This window comes from Apteryx mantelli, chromosome 18 (assembly GCF_036417845.1).
Source record: "Apteryx mantelli isolate bAptMan1 chromosome 18, bAptMan1.hap1, whole genome shotgun sequence".
Taxonomy (NCBI): Eukaryota; Metazoa; Chordata; class Aves; order Apterygiformes; family Apterygidae; genus Apteryx; species Apteryx mantelli.
The window spans coordinates 1,685,899-1,702,060 of NC_089995.1; the positions used below are offsets into that span (position 1 = coordinate 1,685,899).

The following is a 16,162-nucleotide window of genomic DNA, read 5'->3' on the forward strand; positions in this document are numbered from 1 at the left end:
CAGGGCAGCCCAGTCTTGGGGCAGCCCATCCTCGGGGCAGCCCATCCTTGGGGCAGCCCATCCTTGGGGCAGTCTGGCCTTGGGGCAGCCTGGCTTTGGGACAGTCTATCTTCAGGGCAGCCCATACTCGGAGCAGCCCATCCTTGGCAAAGCCCGTCCCTGGGGTAGCCTGGCCTCCACTCGCCCTCACTGCTGGAGCAGGGGGGAGCCGGCAAGGTCCTGTGCCGCCCAGGAAGGGCAGGGAAGGCAGTCGCACCACTCTGCGTCACAGGGGTGTGCGTGGGGAAGGCCGAGGTGCTGGGCGGCTGGGGAAGGGCCCTGGATAAACATTAACACCAGGGTGTTATTGAGGTCTGCTTGCAGGGCCAGCCCTGCTCACCTGCCCCAGGCAGCCCGGCTCTAGGGACCGTCAGAAGCACCCACCCGCCTTCGATGAAGGGTCTCCGTGTCTGCTACCACCTCCTGGTAGGTCCCGCACGGCAGCGGCCCTTGCACAGGGCCACAGAGCCCTGGCAGCCGCGCGTTGTCTCCGAAGCAAGCCCTTGCATGGGAGCAACCAGGATTTCCTGGCACTGGGGCAAGAGTTGCCTCTGGGAGGCAGCAACCTGAGGCAGGGCCTGGCCCGGCCCAGGTGGCTGCCAGGCAGCTGCCGGGGGAGCCCCAGGTAGAGCTGGTGGGTGCAGATGCTCCGCGGGCCAGCTCCCTGCCTGGTGGCGGCAGGGGTGCAAGCAAGGGGCTAGATGGGGCACACTCTGCAACCTGCCCAGTGCCAGAGGGGTTTAGCCGCTGCAGGGCCCATGGGTCACCTGCCCTTCTGGAGCTGGCATTGCTTGGTCCCTCTTCTCCTCTCCAGGTCCGTACGGTATTTTCTGCCCGTCCCCTGCCACCAGCAGGCAGGGAAGGGTGGACGAGCCTTGCAGGGACAGGCGGTCACGCAGGGCCTGGGAGAGAGCGGCCCCGTGGAGCATGGCCCCATGCCATCCTCGGGGACCCCGACCCCCTCGGGGGACCCCAGCCAGCTCTGCATTGCTGCGTTCCCTCCCTCAAGTGCAGGGTGCCAGACACCCCCGTGAGCTGAGCTGCCCCACACAGCCCCACAGCTACAGGGACCCCCAGAGCAGACCTGCCAGAAACCCCTGGGGCTCATCAGCCTGGGAGCCCGCGTGGCCCAGGGCAGGTCTGCGAGGCCTCATGCCATTGGGGCCAGGCAGCAGCCCTGTCCAGGGCATGGGGACAGCAGCTGCCGCGACCACCCACCGCCCGCCCTCGGCATCCCACTGCGGCTGCCGAGCTGTGCGGCACAGCCAGGCAGGCCCGTTCCCGTCACACACCCATGGCAGCACTGATTTTTCAGGCTGTCGGCTGAAATGGCTCAGAAATGACATTAAAATATAATCTTTAGGAAGGGTGGAAGAGAGAGAGAGAAAGGATCTTGGGGTTCAAAATCCCCTCCCTTCTTTTGGGGTTGAGGACCTGGGCTGTGCTCCGGTGTCCCTTTGCAAATGTGGGCCATGGCCAGGTGAGACCAGTGCCATGAGCTGCTGCCACCCATCCAAGCCATCCTTGTCCCCCTCCGTGCTCTGCCGGCGGGCAAGGGGACAGGCCAGCCCCCTCCCTCCCCACGGGGAACTGCTCAGCAGAGATTAGAGGCTGTCAAGCCCTTCAGGTGAAGGTTGTAGAGCTGAGATTGTGGAAGCTCCTCTCTGGCTGGCTCAGCACCCTTGTACTTCGCAGGCAGCAACGGGCCAGGAGCAGAGCAGGAAGCTGGGCTGGAGGCTGTGCCAAGGAGCCCCCGGGCTGGGGAGGCTTTTGAGCCCCTCTGTCTGGCCTGTCCCCTGTGCAAGGTGGGGGAGACCTAGCATGGGGCCAGGTTCAAGGATCCTGCAGTCCAAGTGCCCCTGCTCCCTTGGAGGCAAGGATGCTGGGCTTGTAGTGGGGGGATACTCACCTCCCATCTGCCCCCAGACGGACCTGGATGAAGACCTGCCCCCAGGATGTGCTGAGCCAGCTGACGAGGGGCAGCCAGGCAGGGAAGATGCACCCGAGGAGCCTTCACCCCCACAGGAGCCCTGCAAGCTGCAGCTGAGTGGGCCCAGCAGCATCTTGCAGGACAAGGAAATTCAGGAGGTGAGGGACCATCCTGCCAGCACAGGGACCGCAGCTCTGAGTGCCCCACCACCACGCTCGGCTCCCTGGCACTGTGGAGGCATGGCCTATGTCATGCCAGGAATCGGTCCAGTGCGAGGCTGGACTGGTGTTGCCCGGCCTGCCCCCAGGGCTAGCTATCGCCCGGCTGCGAGGCCCAGGCCCAGCCAGTGCCCTGCATTCCTCAGGAAGGAGCAGTGAGCATTGCCCAGCACCACGGCAGAAGAGGAGCCCGGCGCAGGGCAGAGCCCCACATGGATTCCCAGCACAGTGCCCCCATTACCAGCTCGCCTGCATAGGCCCTGGGGGGATCAGGACAGACTGAACTGCCATGGCCAGGCTGGGGGTCCCCAAGGGCCCCCTGATGGGAGCATGTGGGTGACAGCCCTGGAGGTGCCAGACCCCACACCCTGTCAGAGCATAGCAAAAAGGGGCACCTTGCCCTGCACTGCCTGTTGGGTGCTAACCCACTCCAGGGACAGCGTTGTGTCAGTCACCTGTCCTGTCTCACACCACTAAGAGCAACTGGCTCCTACCCTCTCTGAGGGACGATGCCCCCTGCTATTTTCATCTCTGGGCCCCCAGGCCTGGGAACTGCTTCTGCCTGCCTGCAGGCCCTGTGGCCTCCTCCGAGGGTGCGCGGGGGGATCAGGATGCTCGGGGTGGCCTCTCTAGAGGATGTTTGGGGGATGAGGGTGCTCAGGGCAGGGGGAGGATGCTTGGGGGCAGCCTCCAGGGAGGTCGCTGGGGGGCCAGGAGCTCCCACTGCAGCACCGCCCTGGTGCTGCCCCAGCACAGGCAGGGGATGGCTGCCCCACATCCCCTCGAGGGGAGCAGAGCCCAGGGCTGAGCAGGGGGCAATGCCTCGAGTCCCCAGCTCCCTGCAGGCAGCTGGGGGTTCAGTTCAGGAGGAAAAGAGCTAGGCAGAGGCCTGGGACTGCTGTGGGACAGGTCCTGCTGGGCAGGCCAGCGGGGGGAAGCAGCCTGCCCAGCCCTCGCTGACCGCAGTCTGCCCCAGCTGGTGCCCCACCTGCCCCTCCGGCTGACCCAGCAGCCGTGGAGCCTGCTATACTGCACCACGAGGGATGGGTTCAGCCTGAAGACCATGTACCGAAGCATGAACCTGAGCTCCCCTGTGTTGCTGCTCATCAGAGACACTGAGGCGCAGGTATGGCCAGGCCCTCCTCTCCTGGGTCCAAACTGAATTGCATGTGAGCCTGCAGGTCAGACCTCTCCACACTGCAGCAAGCCCCAAAATGCCATGGGGGGCAGTGGGCTGAGGCCCTCCAGGCTCTGTTCCTCACCCAGGCTTCCTCACACAAGGGCTTCCCTTGGCATGCAGGGGCTGAGCAGACACCGCTGGCCTCAGCAAACAGCCACAGGTCCCCTGCGGTGCTGCTTCACCCTGGGGCCTGATGGAGGCTCTCCGCAGTGCAGGGGGATGCAATGGAGAGCGGCGAGTCCCAGTGCGCTCAGAGCACAGCCAATATCCTGCCAATGGGCCTCTGTGCGCTGTGTGTGCTGGGGGCTGCCAGGAGCCTGCTGCCATAGGCGGCCATGGCCTTGGGATTGGGGGGGGGGGGGGTGTCACACAACCCACCACACCAGGCCAGGTCCTGCATGGCTGACTGGGGGGTCCAGCCCCACACCCCAGAAACTCAGAAATCAGGAGGGCTTTCTGCAGAGGAGGAGATTTTTTACATAACTAACTACTAAATTTATGGACTCACTAAATAATTCAGGTGGGATGAGACCTCCAGGGGCTCCCATTCAAGCCCTTGCCCCAAACAGGGCTGACTGCACTGCCAGGCCAGGCTGCTGAGGGCCTCATCCTGCTGAGCTCTGAGTATCTTGGCAGCTGCTCCGGGTCCCATGCCAGGGCCGCACCGCTCATGGGGAAGAGTTTTCCTGTATGCCCAGGAGGAGTTTCCCTTGCAGCTTGCCCTTTGGTCTTTGGCTGAACACCGCAGGGCTCAGCTCTGTCTCTCTGGCCCCATCAGGTGATGGAAGATGCAGTGAGATCCCCCCTCTTTGCCAGGCTGAGCTGATCCAGCTCTCCCAACCTCTCCTTGCACATTCCGTGCTCCAGCTCCGTCTGGCTCTGTAGCCTCTGCTGGACTCGTGCCAGCATGTTGGTGTCTGCCTTTTACCAGGGAGCCCAAACTGGCCCCAGTACCGGGGGGGGACGACCTCCAGTGCTGAGCGGAGGGGAAGGATCCCCGAGCCAGCCCTGACACCTGGGGCTATTCCCTCGCAGGGCATTTGCCTGCATCGCGCTCCCTGAGGTTTCCCTTGGCCCACTTCTCTGGTCGGTCGAGGTCCCTCTGCACAGCAGCCCTGCCCTCTAGTGTAGCCCGCCCCCCCAGTTCAGCACCAGCCATGGGTTTGATAAGTTCTTCTTTTCTTTCGTGCCATTTCTTCAGAAGAGCAAGGTAGGATCCCTATGACTCCTCCTCCAAGAGCGGGATCACTGAGGAATTCACCATGTTTGCCAAGACTCCTGCCAAGCCACATCGATGTGCGATGCTGTAACCATCTCCCCTCTCCTTCCCTTCCAGGCTTTCGGTGCCTTCTGCGCCTCCACCATTCGCCTGAGCAACCACTTTTATGGCACCGGGGAAACGTTTCTCTTCTCCTTCTCCCCGGAGCTCAAGGTGGGGGTGGCTCACGCCCTGTGAGGGGGAGGCCACGTAGTGCTGCATGCTGCCAGCGCCGGGGGGGGGAGGGGACACCCCCCGTGGCCGGGGGGCTGGCGATGCCCCGTGCCCCGTCCTTTGCGGGGAGGTGCCCGGGGCACTGGGGAGGGACAGCCCGCGGTGCCTGAGCCGGGTGCCACAAGGGGCCCTCGGTCTCGGGGCGATACAGCCGTGCCTGCCCAGCTGCGTCGTCCCGCTCTGCAGCGGGGCTGGTCCCCGGGCACCCCGCCGCAGTGCACTGCGTTGGCCGCCGTAGCCCCTGGGGGCTCCCTGGGCGCCGAGCACCAGCCCTGCCTGCCGGGCCTTTCCTCCCTGCTGACCGCCATCATGGCCCCCGGCAGCGGGAAGTCCTCGGAGAGCCGCTGCCCCCCGCGTGTCCCTCACGTCGCCGGAGCCCCGCAGCCGCACGTGGGGCACCCAGGGCCCACCGGGGAGCAGGCCCAGCTCCGCGGGCCACGGTGCCCACCGCGGTGTGGCACGGGCTGGGAGAGGGCAATCCCGGCTCACAGCAGCAGAGCCAAACGCACAGGGAGACAAGCCCACGGAGCTGCCCCGGGCACCCCAAGGAGCTCTGCTTCGGCAGCGTCAGGCTCCCGCTCCCCTCCACAGGCCACGCTGCCACCCTGACCGCTCGCCGCAGCCCCGCTCCTGCAGCTGCCCCAGCCCGGGCTCCCTGGGGAGGCCGACTCGGCCAGAGCAGCTGGGTGCGGATGCCCGTCCCCAGGCCCCTGGGGGCAAAACCGCTCAGCATCCGGGGGAAGCGCTCGCCGCAAAGCGACTGCGGCCAAATCACTTCCGTCAGGCTGCACCAGCGCGGCAGCTCCGGGCAGCGAGGCACCGTGCCGCAGTGCGCGCGGCGCCCACCAGCCCCCTCCAGGCCTTGCGATTCACTCTCAATTAGTCGGGACAGTGTGGCGTGAAGCTCAGCCGCCCCATCCTCGCTCTGGGGCCCTGCTGAGCTCTGGGGTGGGTGGGTGACACTTCGAAGCTCACAGCGTTGGGGTCGACTCTTGTTCTTCTCACCTGGCCTTAGCTCAGCACCAGCTGGGACAGGCACTGCCAGACTTTTTGTTCTGCAACCATGGGCTTGCTTTCGCCATACTTGCATGACTCCAGATAGTGAGGCTTTAAGCCGTAATTGAAGCCCCACCACAGACCTGCTGGCAGCTCTCCTTAGGCAGGGCCAAGGGGCCAAGCTCTGGCCCCGATCCTGGGCTGCCTTCACGGCACCAACCTGGGCACGCTCCCACTGCCCGGGATGGGGTTGGAGGGCTGGGCTCGGGGAGCCTGTGTCCCAGCTCGCAGGTCCCAGACTGACTGCTGCCTCCCCCACAGGTGTTCACGTGGACGGGCAGGAACAGCTTCTTCATGAAAGGAGACATGGACCTGCTGATGATTGGTGGTGGCAGGTAGGAGCACACCTTTCCCAGGGCCATGCTGGAGGCTTCACCTGGCTACAGGCTTTCCCAGCCCTGAACTCCACCATCTGGGAGCAGCCAGGGCTATCGTCCAGGCACAGTCAGTGCTCAGCACGCTGCCTGTGAGGCTGGGGACCCACCGCCGCCAGGCAGGGCCACCCCTCGTCTGCAGCACAGCGCTCAGCACCAACTGCAGACCTCCGACCTGGGGAATAGCTGGGTTTGGGCATGCACCAGTGCCGTGGTCCGGCCAAGGCAATGGGGGCTAATCCAGGCTGGGGCTCCCACCAGTCTTTCAAAGCTGAGAACACCCCAAGAGCTCGTCCAGATGAGCAGCACCGGCTGTTTCATTCCTCTGCCCCCCACTGCCTGCAGGACTGCCCTCTCCCTGCCTGTGCACAGAGTGGCCTCACTGGGGGGCTGCCTACAGCAGGGATGGCTGCTTTTTCCCTCACATCACCCCTGTACTAAGGCACTTACTTATCTCTGCCCCGTCCCTCATGCCTGTGATCCTCGGCTGCTGCATGCATGGGCTACAGAACAGGATGGTATCCCAGCACAGGGACACAGAGTGGGTTGGTCCTATGGGATGGTGGTTCTGGAGGTGCTAAACCAGCCCCAGCCTGCAGGTTTAGCTCTGCCAGGCTCCAGCGCGGTGGGCTGGAGCACCCGTTAGCTCCCTGCCTGGCAGTCCTGATGCATTTGGAGCTGTGGAAGGGGGCAGAGGAGCCCTCAGCTTACCATGCTGTTTGCATCTTTCCAGTGGTAAATTTGGGCTGTGGCTGGATGGAGATCTGTACCATGGAGGGAGCCATCCCTGCGAGACCTTTGACAATGAGCCCCTCTCTCCACGGGAGGAATTCTGTATTCAGGCCCTGGAAGTTTGGGGCCTGGCCTGACCCCAGCTACCCATATCTGAGACCAAGCTATATGGGGACACTTTTGAACTGGATGTCTCCCACACGGCTCCCACTCCAGCACCCTTGGAGCCTGCCAGGACAGTGCTCAGGAAAGACCAGCACCAGCTGAACTGCCTTACCTCTGCCTCCCTCCACTCTGTCCCCACAAGCCGGTGTTTGTCCCCCTCCCTTGGACTCTGTACTGGCAGCCGCACAGCTGCCTGGGGGCAGCACAACGGGGACAGGCTCCAGTGGGAGCTTGACCCCTGCAGTGCTGCTGCTTCCACACCATGATGCAGGACCAGGCAGGCCCAACCACTGTGGTATCTCTGGGGTTCCTGGATGGCAGCATTTGAAGAAAGCAGCAGGGAAATTCAACAGCAGCATGCCATTGGCAGGACACCGACGGGAGCCGCGTGCTGAGACAGCCTCCAGCACACCGGCTGCTGCCCAGGGGAAGGCGCTCACATGGCTGAAGGGTGCTAAGGTGACAACCCATCAATAAACAGCAAGAGCTGAGCAGACTGCTCTCCCAGGCTTGTCTCTGTCATGTGAACAACAGCTGTGGAAAGAAAGCAGCCCCAAGCAGGCAGGGAGTCAACTGGTGCCTCCCTGTTTCCCAGCTAGAGGGGCATGCATCCAAACCCTGATCCCAGCACCAAAGAGAGCAAAAGAACAAGGGCTAATAGCACTGTTTCTGGTGCCGCAACCCCCTTTGCACCGGGAGCAAAGGAAGAGCACCCAACTCTATCTCACTGTGTGGGGTCCCACCCATGGGTCCATGCTCTCGCAGAGTGGGTGCAAACCCTTCCCAGTCTCAGAACCCTCTTTCTGTTGAGTCCTGCTGGCCCCTTCTGCCAAACAGGAGCTGTTTCGGTCCTGTTCCCATGCCTGGTGGTAAAGCCAGCCATGTCCCCCACTCCAGACATCACTACCTCCTGTGGGGATGCTCAGCACCCCTGGGTGACCCCAGCCCTCCAGCCTGGCACTCTGCCCTGCTGTCCCTGCAGACCTTGGACTCTCACCATTTCATCTCTGCTGTTGCAGACCCATGGCATCACTGTGGCCTGGCGCAGGACTTGCTCCTTTTATGCCTGCAGTCTATCCACACCTCCGCAATCACAGCAAGGATACCAAGGTGGTACAAGCTTTGGCTTCCCAGCCATGGCCCCAGGAGCCGTCCCAGTCACTCCCCCCTTCTCCAGGTGGTATCAAAGAAGCAGGAGGAGACCACCGTGCAGGTCTGTCCCCTCTCCCTCACCCTGAGCAGCAAAGGGCGGGCCGTGCTGGTCACCAAGACTGCCTGGCCAAGCTGTAACCATCCTGGCCATGCCATATCCTATCCCTCTGCAGTCTGGCAGCATGGCAAGACGGCCACAGAAAGCTCTGTGGGGCCAGGCCTGAGGGAGCCCTGGCACAGTATGTGTTGCTCCTGGCAGGCTGGAAAAAGGAGTGAAAACCACCCGGTGTAAAATTGAAAACCGGTGAGCAAAGCAGCTATTGGATAAATCAAGCGAAAGAAAATAAATATTCCAAACAACTTGCTACTCTGAAAGTGACCAAATTCAGGGCCTGGCTCTGGTATGAGCAGGCCAAAGCTTTTGCTGCTCAAGCCAAAGAATGAATTATCACTCGGTGCCCATCCTCTCCCTCCACACCGGATTCTCAGACTCTTTGTATCCCTCAAATCACCTTCAGAGGACCAGGGCTCCATCCCTGGAGGCTTTGCTAGACAACCCAAACTGATCTAATGCTAGTGACAGCCCTGTTCTGAGTGGGGGGCTGGACTAGCTCTCCACAGGTCTCTTCCCACCAGTGTCTCTGTGGCTCCATGACATTTCCCAGGTTGAGGATCGCCAACTGTTGCTTTCTGGAAGCCATGCCAGCCTTCAAGCTTCCTTGTTGTCCTTCTCTGAACTTCCTCAGCTCTGCTGTCTCCTTTCTGAGCAGAGGGAGCAGCCCTGCACATGGCATTCAAGGCAGGGGTGACCCAGGGGTTTCCATGGCAGGACAACAGTGTTTCTGGTTTGGCCTCTCACACTTTCCTTGTAATTCCTGACATGTAATTTGCTTTTTTTGTGAGTGCAGCTGGCACTGAGCTGAAGCATCTGCTACTACTCCATGAGCTCACGTGTGGTCAACTGTGACCCTAACTGCATAATTTTGTATGTGAAATTTTGATCCCACCCATTCCCCAGATTGCATTATTTTACATATTTCTGCATTGAATTTCACCAGCCATTTCACTGCCCACTCAGTCTTCCATGCCCCTTCTGAGATGCTCCATAATTGCTCCTCTCTTTCCTTGCAATGCTTCACTACTCACCCCTTTTCCAAAGCCATTTATTAATAAGGTGAATAGCCCCAGCCAGGCTGTGCTAGTGACTACCTCCATTACAGGAATTGACCCCTTCCCTCCTTCTTCCTCCTTGCTCACTCTCCAACCAAAACATGCTCTCTCTCATGCTCAAACCACTCAGTCTGCTTTGATTTCCAAGCCACAGTCAAACAGCCTTGCACATGGCATCCAGCAATAGCACCACTAGGCAGCTGGGCCATGGAAGCAGATGACAGGCATTTTCTCACATGGGGCTCCTGGACACTCACAACAGCATGTGCCAGGAGCCCACACTCAGCCATTCAGTGGCAGCCAGCCTACCATGCACTTTTGGCATCTAACATCACCTACCAAAACCAGGTTAGAACACAGCACCACCTCCCTTGGGGAGCAGAGATGCACCACACTGTACCCGTTCATTCTCCTCACAGAGTCCTCTTGTTCAGGTGTGATTCCCACTCTGTTAAAATACCCCACAAGACTAGCTGGAAGCACACAGCAGAGCCAGCTCAGAGGCATTACTGAATTAATGAGAGCCCACAAATTCTTTTCTCCTAGTACACAGCATGGATTCCCTGATACAAAGGTAGATCAGCCCTGTCCAGCTCTTCTTTTCACAACCATGGAGATAGTAGTGGGTAGAGCCCCAGGGAGCACAGGAGCAAGGCCAAGGTCTGCTGCTGCCTTGAGGAAAAGCATCATGAACAGCAACAGGACCCTGCCAGATCACCACCTCCATACAAAACTGCAGCTAACGCACGACCTTCACTGCTTGCTTGGGCAGCAGCAAGAAAGATAGATCACTGCGTCTGGCACTGAGGAATCACAGGATTTATTGAAGCACAAACTGAAAGAATGTAGAGCTCTCATCCACTGAAACACGATGAGCCCAGGACTATTCAAAATTGCCAAGGTCTTTGGGCAGAATTGGCCCTACAGTAACCCTGCCAGCAAGCTGATTGCACCTCTGGCAGCCTGCTGCTGTTCATGAGGAAAATGTGCTCTCCTTGGCCTGGGTAATCCCAGTGCTGCAGAAGAAGCAATCAGCGTAGGCTCAGTGCATGTATCTGCTGTCTGGAAAACATCAAGAGAATGTTATGCACTACGGTACTAAAACACAATGGGTAAATTGATGATCATTGAGGCATGGGGAGAAATTGCCCTATCCTCCACTGTACAAAGTTCTGAACACACTAAACCAAAACTGCTTCCAAAACCAGTTTCATTTTGGCTTGTGGTAAGAGTAGGCTCAAAGGGAGGAGTCGCAAAAGGAGTGATGCACTTCACTCGTAAGAGGGAAGCAGCACTACATTTATTGCAGTAAGACAGCGACTTAACAAAGTTCAGTCGTGAATAAGAACAATTTAACGAGGTTCAATTGGCAAGGTTCGCTCAGTTATTTACTGCATGAAGGACAGGGTCAGATGTGTGCGCAACGGAGACCCTCCCGTTGAGTCACGAGGTTCAGACTGGACCCCCTTGCTTTCTAAACTCCTTCAGAGAGGAGCCTAGGTGCGGCTGAATCCAGTCCTAGTCCCAGACTTTGTCAATTGTTTATGTCTAAGGAATTATGTACACAATTAGTCAGAGATATAACTCAGCAAAGTTTCGTGAAGTTCGCAAAAGTTCAGCATGCTATTAATCACTTACCAAGGATCTGTTGTGGGTAAGGAATCTCTCAACCTCGAGGAGTGACCTTGAGAGGCATCCCTGCTCAAGAAGAGGTTCTGCAGTGCAGCCCGCTACCGTGCAGCAGAGCTCAATGGGCTCCGGGCTGCCCCCTATTTATGGGGAGGGGGATGATTGACTCATAGTCTTATTTGCATACTAGACGGGCCTTAGTTGGCACATGCTCAGCTAGCCCCTACATACCTGCTGTTTACAGGGAGGTCAGGTTGAGGAGGAGAGAAAGGAGCACACCGTCACAGGAGGTGCTGAAAATGTCATGTCAGTTTAGCAGCTCTGAGTGCCAATGTTGGGATCTCCCTGATCAGAGCAAGGTCACACTCAAAGGTCATCAGAACTCTTCATTTCAGAATGCTCCCAAACTATGGGAGAAAATGTAAACAGCTTCACAAGAGAGCACCAAAGGCCCCATGGCAGGATACTACCACAAATATCTGATTAAAAATCACAGAATCACGGAATGGTTGAGATTGGAAGGGACCTCTAGAGATCATCTGGTAAATATAAATACTATAAATATAAAAATACTGCAAGTCCTTAAGCTGCATCTATGCGTATTGCTGAGAGATCAGCTCCTGCTTGGCTAACTTCACATTTCATGGTACTTTGCATGCTCAGAACAGTAATTTTTCTCTTCACCATCACCACCTGCAATGACAGGTTGGGTACAAAGTCTGTCAAAGGCCACTAAAGTGGAGAACAAACTGGATTGTAACAGGAGATGCAGATTAATGCCATCAGGGTAGCCAGGCAGCTTTCAAGATGCAAATTTAGATTTCTTTCTCAGGTCGAAAGTCAGACTCCTCATCTCTCCCTACTGCGAACAGCATTCCTGCAGCTGAACAACCAAACTAACTGCTGGAGCAAAGCTAGCACAGCACAGAGCTAGCAAGAGAGTGCGCGGGCTGGTGAAAAGGATAAAGGCCATCACGAAACACACTCAAGAAAGGCTAAAAGAAAGCTCTAATGCTTGGGAAGCCCCAATGGGCCATGCCTCTTTACAGGCCTTTACAGCACTGCCTCACAATCTCCCCACACTCCATCAAGGTTTCCAGCACATATTCCATGACTTCAGGCTGATTTCATATTTCTACCAGTAATGCTGGCATAGGATGGTTACAGTTATTCCAGTTACAGTCTCTTCACTTATACTTTTCTTCTTTTCCCCTTCACAATAGTTGGACAACCTGACCACTATAATGGATAATAATGCAGGATGTGACTGACCACAGCTGAAAGCCGACTTTATCTCAACACAAAGGGGACTGGAGGGTGGCTCAACTGACTGCATCACAGCTGAGTGGCTCAACTGGTGGTGTAAATGTTTCTCCCTCAGTTCATCAGAAGAGTGTGAATGTCCCCCTGAGTCAGCCAGACCAGCATGAGAGGGAGTGCATACGTGGCTCGGTCCAACATAAGAGTATAAAAACTGAACTAGCAAAAGAATTTTGAAAAGAGTAACGGGCTTGAGCTGGTTTCAACCCACATATTCCTTCACGGGGACTGGGGACACCCATCATTGTGACGGTGAGCGTATTATAGAGACCGGCAACAGGGATCACGCTTGCATTGTGATTGAACTGTATATTGCAATTGCTATATTTTGCTAAGTGTAACTTACACTTGTATTGTGATTTCAGTATGTTGCCGTACCACTCCACTAAATCAAAAATCCCATATAACTTCAAATATCTTCAAATAATAAAAATTTGATATTAAGCATTATACTCTCCATGTGTAGAATATCTAAAAGAACCTGGTCAGAGAGTATGGGACTCTGACCTCCCCCCCGCCCACACACACACACACTCTGTGGTACCTTACAGCTGAACTGGCTCCCCTTCAATTACTATTTGCCCTGTACTTGGAGGTGGTTTCTTAATTTTCATTCACTCAAGAGCTGGAAGATCTGGTAGAGGCGCAGACAAGCACCTCCACAGAACTGCATTTGTCCTCTAGGAGTACATTTGGTTGCTAGCCATTTATAACTATGCAGTAAGATAACCGTTTTTAATAATAAAGTTCACACATTGCAATTCATTAAAAGAATAATAAAATCATTGTTTATAAGTTTATTTTTAGTCCAGAGAGGCTCAGATTAACATGTTTGAGAAAAAGAAATGCTGTCTCAGAAGTTAACATCCGATACATTTATGTACAAATTTCTGAAACACATGGTTAACATAAGCAAAAAGCTTTTCCCAAACATAAAGTGCACCTTTTAGAACAGCTTCAAAACAAACCCAAGCAACAATAAGAAAATGTTCATTATTCGAACAAGTAAATACTTGATTTCATGTAGATAAGGGAGATAAATGCCTTCACTGTAGGATGTTATTTGTTGAAGCATAATAAAAAGTTCTTTCTAAGCTTTTAAAGAGGTAACAATATCTTGCAATAGAAGCTACATGGTACACCAGTAGATATGAAACACCATTAAAGATATGAACAGCAGAGGCTGCACAGCATCCCCCTTAAATAGATAAGCACAATTTCATAAGTAAGCAGCAGAATGCAAAACAATTTCTGGGTTTTTTTCATCAAATTAAATCTGAATAAGTAGTTGAATACTCATTCTCTTTACCTCTGCCGAACAGCTATAAGTTGCCACAATAAAAAGGGCAGAGGAAATGTAATAAGATATGAAAAGAGTTATGAAGTTCTCTCTTATAATGACTTCCCACTGTGTCAGTTTTAGAAACCAACCTAGTTATCAATGCTTGACTGCCAAAATCAAATGCTGAACTTGTTGTGTTTTTTTTTTTTAATAGATGTTATAAGAGTCTAAAACTCAGTCCAACTTCTCAGCATTACAGAACATTTTGCTTGGTATTTTTAGTTTTGATGGCGGGCTTTTTCAAGCATTTGGGTTTTATTTAATGAAAGCAGCCTTTAAAAAGAACATTTGAGACCTGAGTAAAAGATAAGAGGAAAAAGGTCTTCCTCATTTACTTTTTCAACTGGACAGTCATTTAGCAACACTCACATTAGTATCACCAATAAGGGAAACTGTAAGAACCCTTATAATTCTACATGGGAGAGAGAACAAAAAAAAAAAACAAAAAAAAAAAAACAAAAAAAACCCACACAGGAACAGCAATCACAAAGCCACAAAACACAAAGGATGCAAGAATGGAGGAATTAATGAAGGGTCTGTCTACCTAGTACAGTGTAATGCAGATACAAAGTGCACGTGGTTGCAAGGAGGAGCAGAGCCGTGTGCAGCATCCTTCTGGGACTAATTAGCCATGCTAAGAATTGTGCGCATGTCCACATGCTTTGACTCACATTCAGGTAGCTCTGCTTTCCTGCAAGTGCTCAAAGAATGGAAGTTTGGGGTAGTTTTTGTAGTTCAGTGTAGCAGTAAAAATATAACATTCAATGTATCAAAAATACACTATAAAAACAATAAAAGGCTGTCTGTTGCTGAAATGCATTGTTACTTCAATAAAAATTGCATGGTTGCTTTTATAGCAAGAGGACTGCATCTTCGTCACCTTTTTTAATTCCAGAAACGTAATCTTTGGTTATTAAAAAGAACTCTCTTCCCTCCACCCCCAACTTTTTTAATTAAACAAAGTATGTTTTATTGTTCTTGAAGATGCCATCTATGGCTGTTTCAAAGTGCTATTATCTCTCTGTATTTTGAGAAGCATACTTACACTTCTCTCTTCCTCAGGTACTGCAAAGAACTGAGCTGAAGTTTATCTACTAGTTCATGCAACATTACAATTACCTTAAGAAGAAATCAGTATCAGGAGAAGCAGTAATGTCTTCAGCACTTCTTGTAATTATGGTGAATTTCAATTTTTTTTTTTAAGTTTCTCTTGCTACAAAGTGTCAATACATTCAAAAAAAATGAGAACTGATTTTTTTCTGCTGCAACAGGCTATTTGTTACATTTTCAAAAGTCCATTTTGAATATGCACTTAGTTAAAGTGTCTACATTAAAACAAACTGTACATATGCTGTATTGTAAAATGCATTACTGCATTGTTCTGTAAATTTTTTACAGTCCATCAAATTGGCTTTTAAGTAAGTTGCTACTCAGGACTACCCATCTTCTGAAGAAGGAGACTGAATAGTGCAAAAGGAAAAGTATTACTTATCAAAAGGAAGCCTTTGCTTGCAGCTGGATTCTGAAGCTGTTCTGCATTCATCCTCTTGCGTATTATTCCAGCTTTTTTTCATTGGAGTTAGATGAGGGGCAACCACATCACCATCCTATCATTAAAAGTCAGAAAATATTAGCAATAGTACATTATCTTTTGCTTTCTATCCTAAGTGAGGGGAAAGAGTCTCAGTGTCAGACTTAATAGGAAAAATAAATCCAAGGTCCTAGAAGCATAGTATATCAATGTTTATTGAAGACTGTGCTTCCCAGAAATGGGAACTGCTGTAGTCAGTGGTAATATCTGGTGGGGAAAACCTTCCACCCCATATCTGAGAAGCCTTAATCACTCACAGTTCACTTCTTCCTAAATTACTACCAGCAAATTCAGGAAAATCAGCAGGCTTGTATTTTGGGCATTGGTATACAAACTGGAAACATTAATGTAAGCTTTTGCTCTGAATTTCCCACAGAATCTCATTCAAGACTGCTGCAGTTTGCTAGAGGTAGGTGTTCAGATGCGCCTTTCACTGTCTTAAGGTATATAACATTGGTAGAGTAACTGGTATGGTCTAGTCAGTGGTGCTTACCATTCTCAGATACCTAGGTTAATCTAATGTTCAAGCACTGCAAACCTGGAAAACAAGCTGATGGGACTGCCCTGGCAGGTTGCATATGTCCCACAGTCTGCAAGATATATATCCCTGAACTAGTAGATTGTGGTTGTAGGATAGAATCACTATGACACATGGATGCTACAAGCAGAGAAAGCCTATTACTTGATCCATTTGTAAAAAGCCCTTCTGAAATTAACTACTCTCAAAGGACAGACACCAGAACTATTTATGTAAGAATAAGCCTTAAAACAA

General features: G+C 53.6%; 2 protein-coding genes across 5 annotated transcripts in view; one reads left to right on the top strand and one right to left on the bottom strand.

The window, feature by feature from the left end:
- Positions 1 to 351: 351 nt before the first annotated feature.
- On the top strand, positions 352 to 14,943 carry TLDC2 (TBC/LysM-associated domain containing 2). 4 transcript variants are annotated; one of them, XR_010886008.1, is made up of 7 exons: positions 352 to 465; positions 1,966 to 2,127; positions 3,164 to 3,313; positions 4,704 to 4,799; positions 6,177 to 6,250; positions 12,361 to 12,709; positions 14,862 to 14,940. XR_010886008.1 is itself a non-coding variant. In XM_013961551.2 (6 exons), exons 1-6 carry the CDS (start codon positions 433 to 435, stop codon positions 14,881 to 14,883), a joined length of 537 nt encoding a protein of 178 aa, XP_013817005.2. In that variant the 5' UTR covers positions 352 to 432; the 3' UTR covers positions 14,884 to 14,943. The 4 variants fall into 4 exon arrangements, 3 of the variants coding, with proteins under 3 accessions (XP_013817005.2, XP_013817004.2, XP_013817003.2); XM_013961551.2 differs by lacking the exon at positions 12,361 to 12,709 and having other exon boundaries at positions 14,862 to 14,943; XM_013961550.2 differs by lacking the exons at positions 12,361 to 12,709; positions 14,862 to 14,940 and adding an exon at positions 7,458 to 7,642.
- SAMHD1 (SAM and HD domain containing deoxynucleoside triphosphate triphosphohydrolase 1) overlaps positions 13,223 to 16,162 on the bottom strand; it is a 29,889-nt gene continuing 26,949 nt past the window's right edge. The window contains exon 16 of the mRNA XM_067307701.1: positions 13,223 to 15,406. Coding sequence (XP_067163802.1) covers positions 15,284 to 15,406 — 123 coding nt within the window. The 3' untranslated portion in view covers positions 13,223 to 15,283. The remainder of the gene's footprint in view (positions 15,407 to 16,162) is intronic.

Bases quoted from the DNA above. Each gene is read 5' to 3' on its own strand.
- TLDC2 (XM_013961549.2), top strand. From the start codon at position 433: ATGAAGGGTCTCCGTGTCTGCTACCACCTCCTG. The intron at 466-1,965 runs GTAGGTCCCGCA...ATCTGCCCCCAG, and splicing joins GTGTCTGCTACCACCTCCTG to ACGGACCTGGATGAAGACCT. The intron at 6,251-7,022 runs GTAGGAGCACAC...GCATCTTTCCAG, and splicing joins CTGATGATTGGTGGTGGCAG to TGGTAAATTTGGGCTGTGGC.